The sequence below is a fragment of the Pseudoliparis swirei genome, chromosome 7 (assembly GCF_029220125.1).
Source record: "Pseudoliparis swirei isolate HS2019 ecotype Mariana Trench chromosome 7, NWPU_hadal_v1, whole genome shotgun sequence".
NCBI classification, from domain to species: Eukaryota; Metazoa; Chordata; class Actinopteri; order Perciformes; family Liparidae; genus Pseudoliparis; species Pseudoliparis swirei.
The window spans coordinates 22,509,470-22,532,219 of NC_079394.1; the positions used below are offsets into that span (position 1 = coordinate 22,509,470).

The 22,750-nt window shown below is 40.2% G+C and overlaps 1 protein-coding gene across 1 annotated transcript; it reads left to right on the plus strand.

The window, feature by feature from the left end:
* The first annotated feature begins 590 nt into the window (after positions 1-590).
* Positions 591-13,073, plus strand: sfrp1a (secreted frizzled-related protein 1a). The gene is made up of 3 exons (XM_056418391.1): positions 591-1,341; positions 4,486-4,566; positions 11,448-13,073. Exons 1-3 carry the CDS (start codon positions 819-821, stop codon positions 11,771-11,773), a joined length of 930 nt encoding a protein of 309 aa, XP_056274366.1. The 5' UTR covers positions 591-818; the 3' UTR covers positions 11,774-13,073.
* The last annotated feature ends 9,677 nt before the right edge of the window (positions 13,074-22,750 follow it).

A 22,750-nucleotide genomic window follows, 5' to 3' on the forward strand; every position in this document is an offset into this window, starting at 1 on the left:
CCAAACCCCATAAACGAGATAAGATAATGTGCACAAGAACTCCTGAAGACAACCGTTTATTTTCAAATAAGACTTGGCTATGTCCACAGGGACTCGCTGTGGTCCTGCTACACATGTTGGGAACCACTGGAAATAATTAAGCCTGTGTTAGCTTTATCCAAGCATCAAAGTGCAGTGCACTTCGAGAGGTATTAAAATCCACTTCTAAACATTTTTTAAACATTCAACTGCAAGTTAAAGATTTGTCACTTGTTTTCCCGAGTTGCTCCTTTTTTTCTGATCCAAACATAGATGGAATGACATATGTTGATGTTACTTTTACATTCTATATTAAAAAGAAAATTTGTTACTTTTTAAACTTTTTTATAATTCTGTGTTTGGTTTTCACAAAGGAAGTAGGAGCAGGGGAGTGAAAGGAGGGGTGAGGAGGCTCCTGGGGAGTTTTTTACAAACTGTGTAATTAAGCGTTTTTGACTGACAGCAGAGTGCCAAAAGGCGCAGGCGCACTCCGATTGGCTGGAGCCAACTTTACAATCCGCTCTTGTTTCTCCCAGCTCGGCGCAGGCAGGCAGAGCGCTCTACCTCCCCGAACTCTCGCAGGAGCCAGACGCACCAACGGAGCGCGACGGGGGCTGCAGCCAGAGGAGAGAGAGCCTGTGGACTTTACGCACATTCATCAGCACAGCTCATGCAGTTTCTCTCTTTTGTACCCCCCTCCCCCACACACACACACTTTGTTTCTACTTTGAATTTCTTCTTGAAGTAAGTGTTGTCCTTAATCTAATTTCTGCAACAACAACAACAACAACAACAAAACGATGAGGTCAGCTCCTGGATCCTTCTGGAGGATAATCCGACTGGCCGCGACAGTGGCGCTCATCTCGGTGAGCAGCGCATCAGAGTACGAGTACCTCAGCTGGAAGTCGGACATGTATACCGGCGGGCGCAGCTACGGCAAGCCTCCCCAGTGCGTGGACATCCCGGAGGACCTGCGGCTGTGCCACAACGTTGGCTACAACCAGATGCTGCTGCCCAACCTGCTGGAGCACGAAACCATGGCGGAGGTGAAGCAGCAGGCCAGCAGCTGGGTGCCCCTGGTGCACAAGAACTGCCACCCAGGCACGCAGCTTCTCCTCTGCTCGCTGTTTGCGCCCGTGTGCTTGGAGCGGCCCATCTACCCGTGCCGCTGGCTGTGCGAGGCCGTGCGGGACGGCTGCATCCCCATCATGGAGGCGTTCGGCTTCCCCTGGCCGGAGATGCTCACCTGCGACAAGTTTCCGCAAGACGAAGTGTGCATTGCTATGACGCAGCCCAATTCCACCGAGGCCACCAAAGCGACAGGTAATACACACGTGACGACGGGTCGGTGTTCATTATTAGCCGAGACCCACATACCTGTCACACATATGTTGGGACGTCTGTGATGTTAATGCCTTAGTTGGTGGTAGCTGATGGAGAGGGGGTATAATTTAGTTTCTGTACTTTAGGTAAACAACAATAGAAGCATATTTTCTGCTATGTCATCAACTAATTGACTTTTTCTTTCTTCATAATAGACTATGATACTTTTTTTCAGCGAATTAAAAAGAAAGTTGGGGTTTTAAATTCCAGAAAATAGTGACAAATAAACCATACCACGTTGTGAATGCCATCCTGGTTTTAACCTGGTTGTAGAAAAGGTGTTGAGCAACATTTTCTGACACATACACCAACTTCCCTCCCAAGAAAATGGTGACCAGACAGAAAATGAGATTTGGGTTTTCTGTTGTGTAATGTTTTGTGTAAATCATATTTACATACATCGAGGTCAAAGTGACATTTCAAAGCCACTGCCCGAGTTCATAGTTTCTTGTTGGATCCATGACTTACAGTTTATCAGAAAGAATTACTGATTACATATTTCCCCAGGTGCTTCACTGCAGCCTGCTGTCCTTAAATACTAAGGATGGATCAAATACAGAGAAAAATTTCCACACTGGAATAAATAAAAGTGTCAATTTCTTTCTTTCTTTCTTTAGCCATTTTCAGCCAATGCTGCCATTTGTGATTCCTTAATATAACCAAACATCGACTTGAATTAACTCTTGAGTAACTCTTGAGTAACACTGGGAAAACAAACAGCCGCCACTTCGGCCCTGTGTAAAAGTCGACACCCGGGGATTTAAATGGGTTTGAGAATGTTGTTTCAGGGCTGGAGGTGTGTTTGCAGATGCAAATCCCAACACAAACAAACCAAATACAACCTTTTTAGGGGGGAAATCATCTGTGACAACCTGGATTTGAACTCATTTTAACAATGTTAACCCACCTCCAATCAACCCCTCAATGCTCCCTATAGAACGTCTCAAGCGGTTACCTTTTACTTTTTCAATCTCTAAACGGCCAAACTCCGGCTTCCATAAGAACTTGAAGTTGCTCAATATATTACTTGGAGTAAAAAGCACTACAGATGGTAGTGATTTATTCCAAGGTGTTTTGTTGAGCTGGAGTACAATGCTGGGAGTAAATCCAGCAGTGAATACATGCATCTATTAATTTCCATTTTCTACCGCAGCATCCCTGACTGATGCGTTAAAACTGACGAAAGATGGAAAGACATAATTCGTGAAAAACAGTGTCCAAATAACGCATATTAAAATCCAGTCTGGAGGCTATCACTAATAGCTCCTTGGCTGCAAATTCCCCAAATCTGTTGGCACTGTGTGGCACTTATGAAACAGAGTCAGACACCTCATGCAACATCAGTGGGGATGCAGTAACAGAGTCCAGAAGAATGCTCTTCCAGCACAAACCCGATGGACCGAGCCGAAAAATACCAGAAAAATCCTGAAAAAAAGAACGAGAGCAACATGTTCAGGGAAAATAAAGCTTGGACTGTTTCTGAATAGTTTTGGTTTGAAGCTTCGGTCCTGTATTCCTTCTTATTGGCTAAGTGAGGTGGACACCACCAGGGAAGGGAAAGTACAACCACCTCATTCACTCTCACCATGAAATAGAGGAGGATTTCTATCATCAACGGAATCATCCGCTTACTTATATTTCAATGCTGAGCAGTAAATACACCAATTGAGGACATTTTGGCTGAATAAGTTGGCCATAAATTGGGGGGACTGTGGATCACAGTGCTCACTGTATCTGTCAAGTGAACATTTCCCGCGTGACTGCAGAGGGGGGGTGGGTGTTACTGACTGACATGGTGGTATGGATGGACAGAGGACTGCTTTTCTGGAAAAAGAGGGACCACACAGAGCTCCACGCTCTGCAGACATCACCTGCTATCATTTGTCATCAGCGCAGGTGATAAATAAAGCTGGCGGTCCGCGGGACAGGACACAGGGCCTGTTACTTGGGAGGATCACAGGATTTCAGTTGTTTTGCCATCAATATTTCCCGAAAAGTAATAATAACTAATGTTGAGGTTGATGAAGCTGAAACCAAATCACCGTACCCTCTTCTCAGTCATGCCCCTTAATGATCGTTAATAGAGGTCAGTTAAGAGTGCTTAGCATGGTGATAATTGATTTTAAAGGCTAAAATAGGCAAAGGGACCCTGTGACTCGGTAAACAGTGTCTGTTTTTATAAGCTCCTCACACCTGGGTATTATTTTCACAAGCTTTCGTTAAACACATGTAATGAACAACTGGCAGCCCCCCCCCCCCCCCATACACACACTAACACTAATTCCAGGTCTAGGCTGTGACATTGAAATGCATTCGGTTTTAATTAAACTCTTTAGACTCTGCTGGACGCTGCAATCACAATGCAGCGTCCTGCAGAGTGGGTTTGGAAAGTGAACTCAGCTGTTTGGCATGAAGCTACCATTTGCGGTAGTTGAAAAAAAAAAGTGAGAAATCGTGTTGGTAAAATATTCGTAAATATGCCTCGAGACTGAATTACTTCTTGGCAAAAACACATTTTGGGTTCTTTGTCTTCAGTCGTTTTTTTGGGCTTTAGGCCGGCTATTATTATCTTTTTAATTTATTTTTTTATGTTCAAGCTTGGATTGAATATCATTACCATTTGTTCCTTCCACATTTCAAATCCTTTTCTTGTGCATTTGAGGTGAATGCGTCACCGTCGAGCTTCATGGAAAGCTTCATTAGTCTCAATGTAGCAAAGAGTGAGGAAGAGTGTTTACTGCAGCTCTTTGTTACAGCTGGCTATAAAAGCTGAAGACATTCCTCACTGAGGTCAAGTCATCAGAGCATATGAAGCCCAAGAGACCAGACACTAGATAGGATCTCTGCCTGCACAGAGGTAAGGTGTGTGCAGAAATGTAGAACTGGAATTTAAGGGCAATGTGGGTATGTTTTTTAAAGAGTTTCAAATGAGAAATGAGTGTTTTGTTTCCCTTCTGATTCTCTTCTTTTCTTTCAAAACACATGCCAAGTGGGTTGTGATGTGAATAATACCATGTGAATTATTAATTGCTGGTATCACTGTAATTAGCATTTTATATTTTGCCTCTTTTTTTTCACCCATAGGTTTCTCTCCCGTCTGCCCTCCGTGTGACAACGAAATGAAAACAGACGCCATGCTCGAGCACATGTGTGCCAGCGAGTTCGGTAAGCGTCCTTTGGACATCTTAACGCAACGTTGCAACGACACACAACATGCAAATTCACACACACACCCCACTCGGATACGCCTTGACATATATCAGAGCGCACCGTGAAATCAGAAGAGATGTGATTACATCACGTGTATCTTCCATCTTCAAGTTTTAAAACAGTCCGTAAACACACCACTCAGTGTCAGTGTAGGCTATTTAGTTAGTAGCTCATGGCCGTCCTGCAAAGTAGCCGGTTCGATCCCCGCTCTCCCCATATTTTCATGTCGAAGTGTCCTTGAGCAAGACACTGAACCCCTTGTTGCTCCCCAGGCAGAGACCAAATTCCATGCATGTTTGTATGTAAAATATGTGATATGATGAACATAATAAAGTCTAGTTTAGTTCATTAATTTAGTTATTTTAACCACTATACCTTGCCGTTAGAGAGCCCTTTCCAAGAGGGAAGTGAAGGGGCCATATATGCTTTCTTCAAAGTCACCTAATTATTTTAAAGAAAAACTGTTATTTTACTGCATAGAACACACAAGTTGCTTATGTGGTAAGTGCAACAAGACATGTGTTCTACTAAAGTGATGGTCGCTTTTAAAAATTCACTGCATGTCATGTTGCCTTTTTAGCAATTGTTGTCTTTGCTAACGCAATATGGAGGAAAGTCTCTGTTCTAAACAAATAATATTGCGACATAACTATCTGCGAAGTAAAGTGTGGAAGCGTTTTGAATTCAACACCGTAGATGATATACAAATCAGTTAAAAGGCTGATAAAGCTTCAATTATTAAGTGTGACTATATCTTATCATTAGCTGTGTCTCCTGAGTGATAAGCTAATGTAACTACATTAGCTTATCACTCAGGAGACACAACTAATGGTCAAATAGAGCCAGTGTAAAGTCTGTCTTAACGTCACATTCATATAATTTTGAATTCAACACCGTAGATGATACAAATCAGTTAAAAGGCTGATAAAGCTTAAATTATTAAGTGTGATTGTCTTACAGTTACATTAGCTTTTGAACTCAGGAGACACAGCTAATGATCAAATAGAGCCAGTGTAAAGTCTATGTCTTAACGTCACATTCATATCATTAATCGTGAAGGGGTTTCATGGCCTCTCGAGGCATATTCTTTGTTGTGTGGTGTAGTTTTTCGAAATCAAGAAAATGTCTGGACAAGTGTAGGAATATTTGCAAATGTAAGAATTTTAAGAGAAAGCTTTCGTGATGATATTAATTATATTTGAGCGTCTGAAGTCCGATTTAGTTTGGAAACCAGACAGAAAACTAAACTAACAAACCAGGAAAGAGGGGACGTCTTTAGCTAATGGGGGAACTTAATTTAGTTGTGGATGTTTTTGCATGAGAAACCCAGTACGATTTAAAGTCTTGACTATTATTAAAAACACAGACATCAACTGAATTGTAGTTAGGATGACTTCCAGGAATAATATGCGCATGATACATACAAGATGCAAGATGTTAGGCTTTCATTTTTTATTCCCTGGCTGGACCGAGACTTGTGGCAGCTTGAATTCCAGGTGCCTTTCCGGGCAAACATAGACTGGATGCACATTGGAAACAGACTTTTTTCAATGTTCCCATGAAAAGTTAAAAGTTACATTTGTTTAACGAATTGCCTTGCTGTTTATGCTGCGGTGATAGGGCTTGCCTTTTTTCAGTCCGAGTCTCGGTTTGCCAAGAGGAGAGTGGCACATAATTGGCTTGTTTCATCTCGGATGAAGACAGATGTTGTTTTGCTTGCTTGTCATAAGCCCCCTCACCAGCTGACATGTGAGGATTTACAGACAGATTTAGTACCAGGCCGAGGATGAGACAGTGTGTGGCTTACGTTTCAGCTTTGAACCCACAAGGGGGACTAGCCTCCTCTGGAATGCAACAAACATCGCTGTGATTACAGCGGGTAAACATCTAATGAGATAGCATCACTGGTTATATCACGAGCTAGGCTAAAGAATTTGTTTGTTGCTTTTTTTCAGTACGCCAACGGAATTCAGTTTAATATACATATATATCTGACAGCAGCTGAAGCCAAACACGAGTAAATGTTTTGTCTTGAGGTGAAAGAAAATATGCAGATGGGAAAAAAATCCCAAGCTTTAATCATGATCCCACCAATGGAAGATTAGACTAGCATTCTGATTGCATCCTGCTACTTCACTGAAAGTGGAAGAACTGGCTAAGTAGCAGCAGTTTTAGCAGCAGAAATACCCTCTTTAAAAAAAAAAAAGTTGTATTAAGACCACAAAATAGATGTGATAGATAGATATCTTCATCATCTCCACACAGGGATCGAAAAACCACAGAGGCTCGAAGAAAGAAGGAACCTGTGAATTGCATCAAAGTCTTTATTTATCTGCACGGACCAATCATGTCTAAAATATCCCCACCCCTGGCAGTGAAATAGCATTTTTTCAACACTGAAAAAAGTAACTTACTGGAAGTTGCAAAAGGTCTGTTCTCAGTTAAGGTAACAGTGGAGTGGTTTCTTTGTCGTAATACCCTTTATATCATTTAACGCCCTGCACAATTGCGTTGATTCTTCCTGGCGGTTTTATGTTGATAAAAACAGAGAAGGCCAAAAGAGCTTTTGACTTAAGGTAGTTTGTGTGTGAAATCATGCTGGCAGGGGAGAAAAGATTCTTGTAAGTTAGATGAGTTATTTAAGAGTTACCGTAACACGTTTTTCGGTCCAGCACATTTCTTCAGGAAGGACTGAGACTGCCTGATGAATCTTCTAACACACACACACACACATCCCATTTTGAGCAGCAGTCAGCTAGTAACAGATTTACAGCTCATCCTACTCAACACTTTGTTCCAACCGCAATTTATCTCTATGCTTAAGGTTTTACGGGGCCTCATTGTCCCAAAAAAACTCCAGTGCCCTTCAATTAAATCTCTCCTCGGTCTTAGACAGCTCACTTTGTTGTCGCTGCCAAATTGCTCCTATCCTTTACTAATGCTGTAAACAACAGGGCAGCCCAGTACTGATCACTTCAGATTATCAGATCACTTGTGTTTCCATTATTGTGAATGGGGAGCGGTACACACCCTCATGCTGGGTTTATGACACCCCGGGAGCTGGAGGTCTCGTATGTGCCTCTGAACTGGCAGAGGGAATTAGGTCAAAGGTCAGCATAATCCTCCGGACCGAAGAACCATTATAACATTGCATTACTTGATATATTTTTTTAAGGATAAAGAAGTACATATTTTGCTCAAGAATCAAGATACAAAGGAATGGTGGGGGATATCTACGAATTAAGGAACATTATTTTTCATAGCTTTTGCAAGGAATGTTGGATTCAATTGAATTTATTTTATACAGCCCAATGTTACGAATTATCCACAAAGGGCTTTACAATCTGTACACATATGACATCCCTGTCCCAGGACCTCACATCCAATCAGGAAAAACTCCAAGGAAATAGAAAAAAAACTTTCACAAGGAAAAGAGGGAAAAAACCTACAGGAGAGCAACAGAGGAGGATCCCTCTCCCCGGATGGACAGAAGAAAGAGATGTCATGTGTACAGAATGAATCATTACAGAGTTACAGAAACTGAGAATGCAGAAAAATGAGATGCAGTCAGTAAAAAAAAGGAACGTCTAGCACCACTTCACCAAAATACATGGCCCTTTTGGGCTGGTAGCAGTCTACGAACAGGGAAAAGTAAAGGAACTAAAAAACAACAGTCTCTATTTATCAAACGGATGGTGAAGGCCGATAAAAATCTATTATTAGAATATTTGGCAATGAATTTCATAATCAATTTGTTTTGTCGCTCGATTATTACGCCACTCAATAAGTCGCAGAGATGTTTGAGTATTAAAAAGTTTAATTCAGCGCAGAGCGAAGCAATAAAAAAAGTAGAGTGGAGGTAGAGGAAAGACCATAATGCTGCGTTGCGAAAGCCAATCAGCGTTGAGATGCTCTGCCGTTGTTGAATCTAACTGGCTGTAGCGCTGGAAGCGGCAGTTATTCGGATGTAGTCGGTGAAATTCACCGAGCTGTGTGTGCCTACGGGTGATGTTATGAACCCAAACATGAATACGCTAGATGTTCCGACGTTTGTGGGATGTCCTCAACCAGTATAAAGCAGAAATAGTTGTTATTTCTTCCATGGTAGATGACGGAAATAATAACTGTTACGACGGAGCAAAGCGACGGAGATAAAGCCACGGAGATAAGCCACGCCCCGTCTCCAACACGAATGACGCGATTAGCTTGATAGCTTCTTATGCAGTTGCTGAAGCGATTAAGCTCTCAAACAACCCCAAGGTGCAAAGAAAGTTCATAGCGTCAAAGGATTATCGAGGATGGAGGATTTATCAGGACAAAGTCCTCTCAGGGTTAGGCCAGGGTTTCTCTTTTATGACTCACTAATTATGGACGCTGCCCTTTTATATTTCACTGAACACTAAGCCTCCTCACAGAGGCCATTTGAGAGACGAGAGACAGGGGATAAAAGTCTTAATCCCGAGCATATGCATTCTTAATAATGTGGAAAAACAGGGCAGCTCTCTTTCAACACTTTAATTAGCAATGGGAGATACAGGCAGAAAGGAAAAGATGAGATGTTGGAAGCTTCAAGTGCCAATTTGTTATTTTTAATGTCAAGCACTATGAAAAGTGAGTCAAGAGGGATTTGGTCTCAGAACCTAGACATAACTTGAAGTTGTATCCAGATCTTTGTTGGAGTGTGAACATGATTCATGCTCAATCAGGCCATTCCCTGCAATGTAGAGATTACAAGACCTTGTCTCCGGGATGAATCATGATTCATACTGACACCAGCTCCGTCACTTAAATTGGACATAGCATGCGCCGCCTTTTTTTCCTTTACTTTGCCTTGTCACAAGATCAGTGGAAAACAAGAGGACATATGGATATTTGGACCACCAAAGTCGGACTCGTGCTCTGTTTCAATGGGGGAACTGGGGGAAAGAGAGATTAAAGGATTAAATAGAGTTCAGTGAACAATCATGAGAAGTATGGTTAATCTAAAAAACAAGCCTGAGAGTCAGAGGGAGGTAAAAGCCTAAGTGTGCACTGGTTTACAGCTATACATTATTTTCCGGAAATAAAAACTGACTTATGACCTTTAAAAACTGAAAATGCGAAATACTCTGTGAATACTTTGCATCACAACTATTCATAATGACCGCAATGCAAATTTGCGACAGTTGCAGCACTTTTTCCGTAAAGGTTTGAATAGATTTGTGAAAGCAGCCGGACCCGGAGTGGCATCCGACAGTCTATCTGAGTCAAATAGTTACCAAGCTACTTTAAGCGAAATGCTCTAAGTGAATTAGAATTCCCTCTGGTACAGAGTTATTTCATTGGGCTTTTATTGTGAAAGGTGAGAATGAAAAGAGGTGATGTGGTATACGATGCCTTTTTCCTGATTGCGAGGCGTAAGTTTGATTTCTTAGTTTGGACCAGGAAGCCTCCATGTTGTTGTGTTATGTTTATGTGCTGCATGAGGTGATTGGTTGGTTAAATAAAATGATATTGCTTCTTTCACTTTACAATATTTGTATTCTGTGTGAAAGTACTCAATATGAAAAAAATTATAATGTGCGAAATAATCGCATAGATTTTTTTTTGTAAAGGACTTACTATAAGTATAAGAAACATCTTTCTTCATAAAAACGATCTGCATACGTATGTGTGTTTTAAATGACAGAAAATGTAAGAAGCAGAGCGTAAGCATGACTGGTATTAAAACAGCTCTCATTCCCAACTCGTCACATAGTGACTCTTTGTCAAGATCCCATGGCATCACTACTTAGTTAGATTTAGTAAAAGATCATACTTTGGTTTAAAATAAGTATGCTTATAACCTAAGTTCAGTTATGTAGCTTATGTTACGTACATTGCTAAGGTAGTTACTTTACGTAAATTTAGTCAGACTTGGTTTCACCCGGGACACAAGCAGAGGTCTCCTGGGTGAAGGTTTTGCACTTGCCCATCCATCCACCCCCAAAACCTCCCTACAATGCACATATTGTATTGTAGAAATTGCAGTACAGAAATTCTAAAACAATTTCAGCTTTACATTTTCAATTGTAAAATATCTCACTAATTATATATCTTGGTCATAACTAACTTAAAGGATCTTCGTCAAAACTTTGATGACAATCGGAAATTCAATGAAAAACAACATTATATAACAGTGAGGGGTTGGGCAATATATATTAATGTGTCTATAGAACCATCCTGTGTTTACCCTTTATTATCTCTGATGTATTAGGATGTTGTGAACAAGTCAATGAAATTTGCATCAGTGTGGTGAAATACTTGAATTTTTATTTATTTATTTAATTTATTTATTTTTATTTGACAAAAAACTAATTCTGTTCAGGATATTTAATCAATCAATAATTTTCCAATTTATTTTCCAGAAAATATATTACAATATACGTGGATATAAATGTAAATATACCAAGATATAATGTTTCATCAGTAATGCTCATCCCTATAACAGTCAATGTGCCAGTCTGGTTAATGTAATAATACTCAAAGCGGTATTTTACGAAAAGTTAGCATAAAACAAAGAGTTAAATCATTCCACAAAATTTTTCTTGAGTCTGGTTCATTGTAGTGTAGATTCAGTGAATGGTTCCCTTGAGCAAGGGAACATGCTTAATGGCATCAGGAATATGTGCCACTACCTGTTAATGTTAATGCCGTTCATCATGTGTCGGGTCAACCCATTTCATGTTAAGATTAGGGAAAGTATTTGAAAAGAAAGAAAAGAAAGTAAATTAAATATTACACACATTTGGTACAATAACTAATCCACCTTTAAACACGATGTAACTGTTTATTTTCTTTCCTTTTCTCTAATGCAGCTTTCAAGACCAAGATCAAGGAGGTGACGCGAGAAAACATGGACCGCAAGGTAACCCTGCAGAAGAGGAAAAAGATGTTGAAAGAGGGCAACCTGAAGAAGAAGGACATGAAGACGCTGGTGTTGTACCTTAAGAATGGCGCGGACTGCCCCTGCCAGCAGCTTGACAACCTGGGGAACCAGTATCTAATCATGGGCCGCAAAGTGGATAAGCAGTACCTTCTCACAGGCATCCACAAGTGGGACAAGTCCAGCAAGGAGTTCAAAAAGGCCATCAAGAAACTCAAGACCTACAAATGCCCCGCCTTTGAGAATGTCTTCAAATAAAATGACCCCCCCGCCCCCACTTTTGGTCACATCTCATTCTACATATGAACTTGCACAAGCATTCAAAATCCCAAACTTTGCTTTCTATTTTCCTGTTTACATATCGATCTATCTTTGTATATTTACAGATGTTTGAAATGTCCATTATTATGTTTGAATTGATTGTGGTGTGTGATGACACCACAAAAAAGGGTTGGGTTTATTATTTTTCTTCTTAAGAAAAGTTAATCGTAGTAGGTCTAAAAGCCCTTCCTCACTGAAATAATTTTCACTATATGTAGATACTTTGTTACACTCAATTTACAGGTCAATGAATTTGCTGCATTGTTGGAATTTTAGAATAAAATGTTGCTTCATTAGCTGGAATAGAGGATTGATACTACTCTCATGTCAGGACCATGAATCTGAAGCTAGAATCAGCAGGCTGTTAGCTTAGCCTAGTAAAGGACAAGAAGCAGATGTAAACTGCTAACCTGGTTTTATACAAAAGTACAAACCCTTAAATTGTAGAGTTCTTTTTACAGATTTAACTAATTCCATAATGTTTTAATTAGTTCGCTGTATAGCTGCTAGGAGGCAGACCAGAGCCAGGCTAGCTAATTGCTACTATAAGCTTAACCATCTGCAAGCTCTAGCTTCATTTTTAAGAAACAGACACGAACGTGGTAATAATCCTCTTATCTAACTCTCAGCAACAGAAATGTTATTTTACATCTATCTCATTGTGATAATGTAATTATAAATCATAAAACTTGTGATTAGTCGACTTAATTGGCAGTTGCAGGCACACAAATTGGGCAACAGAGCAGCGCCTCAAAGGGTTCAAGTTGAATAACTTATTGACTGCTTGATGAGAAGAAGCCGCCTTCTGATTGTTTTTGCAAATTTTTTGATCATCATTTTTTTCATAATTTCCTTTCCCATTTCTTCATTTTAATGTTACATTTATTTGCGTTTTTTGGAATGTCTTAAGAGAATAACCACCAATCTGCATCACAAATGAACATGTAGGCCTGTGAGATGGATTTTCTTCTTTTCTTGTTGCTGCGCTGTCACATGACATTTGGCTAAATATATATATTTGTTAAAAATATATAAAAAATGTATTGTAGTCACACATGCTTAAAAATGCAAAAATGTTCAATGTGCAAATATTTTCAACTCATTTAGTAATTTTGTACTGTTTTTTCTGCTCAACGGTTGATGGTCTTGCACTATATTGTTTCACATTTGAATGTCAGCAGCGGATTGATGCCTATTACATGTACATACACATTTTACATAAATATGAAAAAGTGAATGGTGTCTCTTATGTTATTTAATCTTTGCTCATTGATCTGTTGCAGCTGTTTCGTGTAAAATAAATTAGAATAGAATTATAAAATAAAATCAAAAGTCAATCTGCTTACTTTATGTGTGCATAAGAGCCATATCAATGTAAGTTACTGACTACACTTTTGGCATCTTAAAACTCTCTTGCAAAGACTTCTCTTTTTACTCGTAAAACAGCAGCTCGGTATTGCGCGTGCAATGCTCTTAAAACATTATTGCCAAAACAGCCAGATTCTGCTATGACGGTCATGTCAAATAGAGAGCACGTTTTTCTCTGCTCAAGCAAACTAACACTTTCACGTTTTTTGGAAAGATAAAGTACGTCATTGCCAGATCTCCACACCGAAGGATCACTCCTGTTGGCATGTTTTTATTCCCCCACCCATCTCTCTGAAGGGTTCATTGTGGTTTCACACGCTGTTGGCGCCTCGGTATGTGGTGTGTAAATGCTAATCCCGAGATATACATCAACAGCTCATGCCGATCGTGAACTCCAATGCTTTCTTAACCAAATGGCAGCGCAGTAAAAATGAAAAGATTTGTTTTCACAAAGTCTGTGCTGATGGATATGGTTTCCATGCTGAACAGGCACGACTTTCCCCATTCCATTGATGAACATTCACATGCAAATGACAAGAGGCTGTTTGTATTTTTCCTGCACAAGAAATATAGATTTGAGTAACCCGATGAATTAATGTAAACACTTTTACGAGCTAAAATCCATCATGTCAGTACAACACGCTCAAACAACAAAACATTAAACCATTCTGTCAATAAAAAAGCTTGTTAAAAACCAGGAAGTATCAAACGGACAAACGTCTTTCCCCATCTGGTTCCAGTAATGGCTTTTGTATTGGAAAATATATCTTAGATGTGGACGTAGCTTTCTAATCATTACTTCAGCTGCCTTCAAAGGAGGCCCAGAAAACCAGGGGCCAAGATCCAGCTTTGTCCAATTAAAAGATGATCTGCACAGAACATGCTGTCGGATTTCAATAAAGTATTGGTCTGTGGGTGTGTGTGTGTGTGTCTGTGTGTGTGTGTGTGTGTGGTATTTGTGTGTGTGTGTGTGTTATTTGTATAATTGGAGGAGCTCAGCCACAACACAGAGAAGAAGAGATACTGCAGCGTAATACAAAAAGTGCAAAGTTTAATAATTTTGCACCAGCGCCTGTTTAACACCATGTTTTGGTTGTTCCCTATCAGGTACTTTTGTAGAGCTAGAGGGAATCTGAGCTATTTATGAAAATGAATGAATATTTTTTTTAATAAAACAATATTTGTAAACCTCTTTGAAATATTAGATATGTAGTGGGAATCAATGGAGCTGACTGCCACAGGATGGGTACAGAACGTACTGATAAAAGGAATGATATGAACATATATAATTTTTTGACAATAAATATTGTGACTTAAAAGTGTGTAGTACTTAATTTGTTCACACTATTCAAGAAGTGTTGTAACCTTTTTCCATACCGTTTTAGAGGTACCTGCTACAAAAACTTTACCCCCCTGATATTTCAGAAAACTGCTTCACAAAGACCTCTGACATGGCAGTCTGACTAATAACTCCATTCCAGAGAAAGCTCACTTCCCTATCTTCTTCCCTCGGCCTTTCAAAAGGCACATCTGGAAAACCGTTGGACAACACTATCTATTTAAGATGCAACTCCACATCCTCAGGAGGAACCAATAATGTGTTATAAAGACTTAGTGCAATATTGGCAGTATATAAGCTATCGTAAAAATTACTTTATTTTTAATTTTCAGATTTTCTACTCAGATCCAAATGTTAGGTTTTATGGAAGTTGAACCATGGCCGAGTCTTGAGGTTTTACGAAATGTGAGGCAATTCTCTGTTATTATGCATATGCCTTCAAAGCTTCTGCCTTTGCCCCAACTGCTATAAAAGTGTCTTTTGTCTTTGACGGTATAACTGTGTTCTCTGTTTTATGGTGCACCACAAGTAGCCAGCAACTTAAAAGGTTTAGGAGGATTTTGATAGGTAGCTCAGTCAGCCCTAATATGCATCATTATAAAGCCAGAGCATGTGCAGAAAACCCATTTTAAATTATTTATTGTAGTTCCATACTCTTTAAAACAGTTTGTACTGGATTTGGACATTTAAAAAAAATACAACATTAGCTTGACTAGAGCTTAGCCAGTGCGTGATTGCATACATGTACAAAGTCTCCTAAATACAGGAATGTTTTTGGCTCTTGAGCTATAGCTGTACCTTTCAAACTGTAACAATTCACTGTTGGACAAATACATTGGTTGAGTTTTAATGTAAGAAAAGACCAATAATGTCTCGGGGGATGAGTCGGCGCACTATGTGAGGGACCAGGGTCCATCTTAGTCAAATGGGCCTTGAACCTCATGCTGTTACCCTTTCGCTATAGGCTACAGCATGCGATAAAGACTATATGTATAACAATTCGGGGGGGAGAAGGCGATTTACCTGAAAGGAAAATGAAACAGAGAACCAATTGTTTTCTTTTTCAGTCCACAATTGAGCAAGGGGATGGACTACACATGTGGACGGCGGACATGTGTTTTCGAATAATAGCCATTAGTTTTAAGAGGGTGATGTCATTGTTGCTGTTCCAGTAACTATATTCCTGTAATCCTGGATCGGATCCCTGAAATGTCTCCTGCATTGCATGATTCTTATTCTTCACTAAGGAAGGTGAGGAAATATTTGCAATAAACATAGACTGGTGTATTTGCTGAACCTGATAATGTATAATTCTAATCACACCTGTCTTTTGTCGCAGTAATTCTTAAAATCAAGTCTTCTAGAAGCAGTGGTAGATGTTTTGATTAACAATTGTAATTCCTAGGTTTCAGCAAGCAGATCTGCTTCCTCTTTAGAAATATTTCACTGAGTCGTAGCCTTTGTCCCTAAGGACTTGGGCAAGGATGTGAGAAAATACAAGTCTCTGGATAAAGTTGTGTGATGCCAGTGTCAATATTGCGGATCTGTTTTGGGAGCACATGTTGTAAAAACATCTGGTAAGACAATGAGAATTCATCAGCGGCTATTAAAACCACAATGACCTGTGAGAAATAATCAGTTGTAGTATTTTGGAGTGCTGTAATAGAAGTGGCTGGGTCAACTTAGTGCCCTGATCTTTGCTATTTGTTGCTGAGAATATTTCAAACATAGCTAATTTGCAAATATAACTAGCAGGCAACCTGAGTTTTTACAAAATCTTCAGCTGCATCAGCCTTACAGTACAGTAGTTAATCCACAAGAACTGAGAATAGAGCGCTCGGTGTCTCAGAATCAGCCAAATCCATCCTAACAGTCTGTTTAAAGTTCAATTGTTGCTCAATAATACGTCTCCTGCTTCCAAAGCCAAGTGAATTTCATAAATTGTTCCCCTAATAAACCACAAGCATCTGTTACTTCGCAAATTTATGACCAGGATGTACGGGAGCGTAAACCCACTTTTTTTACCAGAATTTTAACTGCACACTGTAGTGTATTCATTCCACTGACATGAATCTTCATTACCATTACTTTCATACCGTCATTTGAGTCTCACATCACAAATTAACCATTTTGACTCTAACCAACCAAAGATTCTATAAAAGTATATGTATACACATACTAATGTTGGCAATGCACCATTTGGAAAAAGGGGGAGGGTTGTGTCATTTTTCTTTAGGCCTCCATGACAAAATACATTGTTTGTCTATGCCCTCTTGGATGACACGCATCAACCGACAGCCCTCGTCAACAGGACAACACGGTTGGTCTGTACCTTCCAAACCGTCACAAATCACTTTTGGAAAAATAAATTGTTTGAGTTTTTATGTAAGAAAAGACGAGGAGTCTACAGCTAGGCTCGTGGCTCTGTAGAGCTGCTGACTACCCAATCAACAAGCACATACAGAGTTGAGGGGGAATGTCAATAGTGTTGCAGGTGTTTGGTCATAAAGAAAGGTTTTGGACCCAAAAAATAATTATAATCTTTGTATGACCACAAAAGTGTTCACCAAATTTCACAGCAAACAATTCTAGTCGATATTTCAATAAAGAAATAAAACGTAAAATATATCATCTGGGAACAATGATTACCTGTTCCAAATGTGCCAATCCATGCAGTAGATGTAATTTATATCTCATACGTACCTAGATTTGTCACGATAATAAGATCTTTTACCTGCTGGTTGCACGAGAGGAAGTCACATGATCATTAAAGTCATTAGAATGTATCCATTAGGCATCCAACTAAAAAGATACATTCACACTTTAAAAAAATGTAAACATACGGTTCAATCTTTACCCTGCACCCCAATTATTTCTGTACGGCCCCGAACAAGATTTTATTCTCAAATTAGCCGCTTCGGAAAACAACAGCTAACATGACATATTGACAAAAAGAAAAAAGTCCAGCGTTAGTATTCCATTTCAATTCAATTCAATTCAATTCAGTTCAATTCAGTTTTATTTGTATAGCCCAATTTCACAAATTACAAATTTGTCTCGGAGTGCTTTACAATCTGTACACATAGACATCCCTGCCCCAAAACCTCACATCGGATCAGGAAAAACTCCCAAATAACCCTTCAGGGGGAAAAAAGGGAAGAAACCTTCAGGAGAGCAACAGAGGAGGATCCCTCACCAGGATGGACAGGTGCAATAGATGTAATGTGTACATAAGGACAGATTTAGAGTTAAAATACATTCAATGAATATGACAGAGTGTATGAATAGTTGGTAGTAGGCATATTCCATGATGGAGACCTCCACAATCCATCAGGCAGATGGAGGTAGAGAGGAGGAGTGGGCGGAGTCTCAACAGGGCAGTGGCGTGGTCGGTAGCAGGAATTCCACGACCCAGACCTCGATGATCCATCAGGCAGATAGGATCTATGCCGTCTCATAGAGTCTGATGACCCTATGAGACGTGAAGTCAAAAGGACTCCGGGGAAAAAGCAGAGTTAGTAATGTGTGATGTAGAGATGAAAATTCATCCCTAAGGAGAGAAAAAAGAGAAGATAGGTGCTCAGTGCATCCTAAAACGTCCCCCGGCAGCTATAAGCCTATAGCAGCATATCAAGGGGCTGGACAAGGGCAAACCTGATTCAGCCCTAACTATAAGCTCTGTCAAAGAGGAAAGTCTTAAGTCTGCTCTTAAACGAGGTGACTGTCTGCCTCCCGGACTGAAATTGGAAGCTGGTTCCATAAAAGAGGAGCTTGATAACTAAAGGCTCTGGCTCCCATTCTACTTTTTAAGACTCTAGGAACTACAAGTAGTCCCGCATTTAGTGAGCGCAGCTCTCTAGTGGTACTACAAGCTCCTTAAGATATGATGGTGCATCACCAATCAAGGCTTTGTACGTTAAGAGAAGAATTTTAAAAGTGATTCTTGATTTTACTGGGAGCCAGTGCAGAGCAGCTAGTGCAGGAGTGATGTGATCTATTTTCTTAGTTTTAGTGAGAATACGAGCTGCAGCATTCTAGATCAACTGGAGGGACCTAAGAGACTTATTAGAGCAGCCTGCTAAAAAGGAGTTGCAGTAATCCAGTCTCGAAGTAACGAACGCATCTTCTCTTAATCTACAAAGCCTTGATTGGTGATGCACCATCATATTTTAAGGAGCTTGTAGTCAGTGGCGGCTGGTGACATTTTGGGGGGGGGGGGGCAGTTTAAATAGCACTCAACAATGAGAAGAAAAGAGGTTTTGAGTAGAATATTGTAAAAAACAAAGCTTTATTTCAAGAAAACACCGTGCTCAACACTGTCCAATAACAACTATCAACACACTGTCACTTTGGGCATGAGAGGTTCAGAGCAGAATGCTTTAAGAATCATTGGGTTGAGTTTCAGAGGTTTGCAAAATAAAAGAGTTTCACCCTCACATGAAAGAGGTTCAGAGCAGAATAGAGTCAGAAAGAGACAGAGCAGACCCACTACTGTAAAGAAAAGTAGCCCTCCTCTCTTTAAAGTTGGCAAACGTCTCAATAACTCTCTGGTTAAAGTCAATCATGTCTGTAACCAGCCTGTTTCCATTATTCTTGAGGGAATGTGTCTGTTTTTCAGAACTTCTTCGTTGTGTTTTCGATGCCAGTTCACTCTCCTTCTGCTGCTCTGCTCTGCAAACAGGGTTAGCTCCATGCTCTTAGCTAGATAACTGCGGCAAAGATTCGTGCTTTACACTTGTCTGCAGCTCTTTAGATCCCTCCCCCCGTTGTAGTCCAGAGAGTTTCAGTCCCAGGACTTTGGAACAACAGACAGGGGAATCTAAACAGCACATTACTCACTGAGCCTCCAGCTGACCAGCTCCGTTAGCAACCTGCTCCCGTAGCTCCGTGGAGCTCTCTGGCTGAGGGAATGATACGTCTCTGATCTGCCGAATAGTCCAATCACGTGAAATAATAAAACGATGTCATTGGCCAATGAGCGCACATTTTTGTGCCTATTGGATCATCGAGGTCTGGGTCGTGGAATTCCTGCTACTGACTACGCCACTATCCTGTTGAGACTCCACCCACTGTTGAGACTCCGCCCACTCCTCCTCCCCACCGCCATCTGCCTGATGGATCGTGGAGGTCTCCATCGTGGAATATGCCTACTATGAACTATTCATACACTCTGTCATATTCATTGAATGTATTTTAACTCTAAATCTGTCCTTCTGTACACATTACATCTATTGCACCTTTCCATCCTGGAGAGGGATCCTCCTCTCTTGCTCTCCTGAAGGTTTCTTCCCTTTTTTTCCCCCTGAAGGGTTATTTGGGAGTTTTTCCTGGTCCGATGCAAGGTTTTGAGGCAGGGATGTCTATGTGTACAGATTGTAAAGCACTCCCAGACAAATTTGTAATTTGTGAAATTGGGCTATACAAATAAACTGAATTGAATTGAATTGACAGAAGCCAATCGAGTCCAACAATGAGATGAATGCAGCACTAAGGCAATCATTATCAACATCCACATGAATATTAAAATCTCCTACAATAATAACTTTATCAGTTTTAAGAACCAAACTTGATATAAATTCTGAAAATTCAGATATAAACTCTGAATATGGACCTGGTGGCCGGTACAGAATCACAAATAGAATTGGCTGTAGTGTTTTCCAGGTTGGATGTGAAAGACTCAGAACAAGGCTTTCAAATGAGTTGTAGTTTAATTTGGGTTTAGGATTTATTAATAGGCTTGAGTCAAAGATGGCTGCTACTCGATTCATTTAGGCAGACATATTCTTCATGGCTCAGCCAGGTTTCAGTTAGACAACATAAATCAATGTGATTATCTGATATTAAATCATTTAGTAACACAGCTTTAGATGACAGAGATCTAATATTTAGGAGACCACATTTAATATTCCTGTTTTGTTGCACTGCTGAAATAATGGTGTTAACTTGTATAAGGTTATTGTGTACGACTCCTCTTCTGCTTACTTTTAATTTATTTTATTTAAGTGGCCGTGGGACAGATACAGTCTCTACTCTCGAGTTGTGGGTGGGTAACTGCTCGAATGGAAGAGCAGAGAAGGGTGTTAAACTACAACTCTGCTCCCGGTTCCTGATCTGAACCCTGGGTTGTCATTGCCATTTGTATTCTTTACTGCTGTAACACAATTATGGTTCAACTTGCAAAAGTAACCTTCGCTGTTATGTATCAGATAGGTATTGAGTTTCCAAAAAATGCCTAAATAAACCAAGCTGAATTGTGGGGATAATGTGTTTAAAATGTGCATAACCCATCTACAATGTTTTCATCTGATAAAGGGATGCAGAGATGGGGCTTCAACGAACATTTGGAATAAGATCATTTTAAACATTAGGGCCTGTTAAGGGGGAAATACTGTGTATAATTCTTTAAGTATCAATTGTTTCATCCATTCACGGAGACATCACACCAAAATAACTTTAGAAATATGTTTTTCTTTGGTGTCTAATGAAAGCTTTTGTTATTCCCTCTGACAGAAAATGTGTTTTCAATCTTTCAGTTTGTGTGCAATGAACAGAAGAAGAACTGTGTACTAAACCCAAGCAGTGATTACCACCAACTGTCAAACAACAAGACTAAGACCCAAAAAGCCGTGCACTCAGTGCGGTTACATGCAATCGAATTATTGGCTTAGTCGGACTGAAATCGAATTATCCGTTTCATGTAAACACCTTAGTCGGACTATGTGCGGTCCGACTTCGGTCCGATTAACACCCTTGGATAGCTCGGTCCGATCCAGTTGATAATTCGACTCTCGCGGCATGTAACTCTGAATTCGATTCGCAACTGGACTTTGCGTCTTTGCGCATGCTCGAGATCCCTCCGCCTCCTCCTCCTCCCATGTCGTGACCCGGAAGTCGAAAGAGACGATAAATTAAATTCTCCGTGTACCTTCGGCGACGGCGTCTTCTCTCCGTTATCAACTCAGCCAATAGCGCCATTTGCATTCGCTGTACTCCTATTAACACCATGGAAAAATAGTAGAGGGATGTAGCTTCGCCTTGCTCTCTGTTCGCCATCTTTCTCGAAATGTTGTTGTTGGTAGTGGTGAAGAGGTCAAGCGGAAATGGCTGTATCACCACGAGTTGTAATGAAAACAGCGCCGCCTATCGTATCGGATATGACATGCTTTCGGCCAATGATTCGAATTACTCACTGCCATGTATATTGGGATAATAGCAGATCCCCCAAAAGATAGCATAGTCCGACTAAAGCAAGATTCGAATTATACCATCATGTAAACGCACTGAGTGTGGGACTGTGCTGTCAGCTAAATACTAAAGTCAGCATACGAACATGCACACAATGACAATGTTTAACAGGTATAATGGTTTCCATGTTCTCCATCTTAGTTTAACATGTTGGCATGCAAGCACTTTGCTCAATAGCAATAGACACAAAGTACATCTGAGGCCAGATGGCTCGACAGCTTTGTCCAGATAATGATGCTAGATGGCCAAAGGGATTAGAGTTTATCCGAACGGGGGCTTGAATGTGTGAAGCCAAGTTTATGGCAAGCCATTCAAACTATTGTTGAGACATTTCACTTAAAACCACAAACGTCAACCTCATGGCGCAAGAGGATTCGTTGCCTGGAAACTATGTATGTTCCCCATGCCACTCTTTCCAGTAGATATTGACAATTTAACAGAATAAGTGAAAACTGTGACCTGCTGGTGGCACTAGAGGAAATGTCAGAGGATCCCCAAAGTTATGAATGAATGTTTGTTACTTTTTTAGATATTTCCAACTGGAGCAAAGTGGTGGATGGCTGGCTAAAATACCATCATCTCTTTGAAAAACAAAGAAAAAGACCTGACAGTTTTCGAAAATTGATTGTCTCATACATTAATGAGAAAATTCAACAAATCATAAATGACTTTACGTCTTAACAGTAGATCAAGCCGGCAGTATTGCCCTTTGTAACGCATTAGAGATTATTCTCTGCATCCACTTTTTAACTCACTCCAGGGGGCGGCTTTGAACTGTGGCCGCCTACTTATTATGTTATCATTGTTTATTTCTGCAAAAAATACAAGCTCTATGGGGGTTTTCCACCTGAAATGAATTGCATTTACTTTCCTGGCACAGTTCCCTTTGGAAAATGTTGAAGGGCACTGGTGGTCTTTTTTAAGTATGCACACATTTAGAAGCTGTAATTATGAATGTTCTC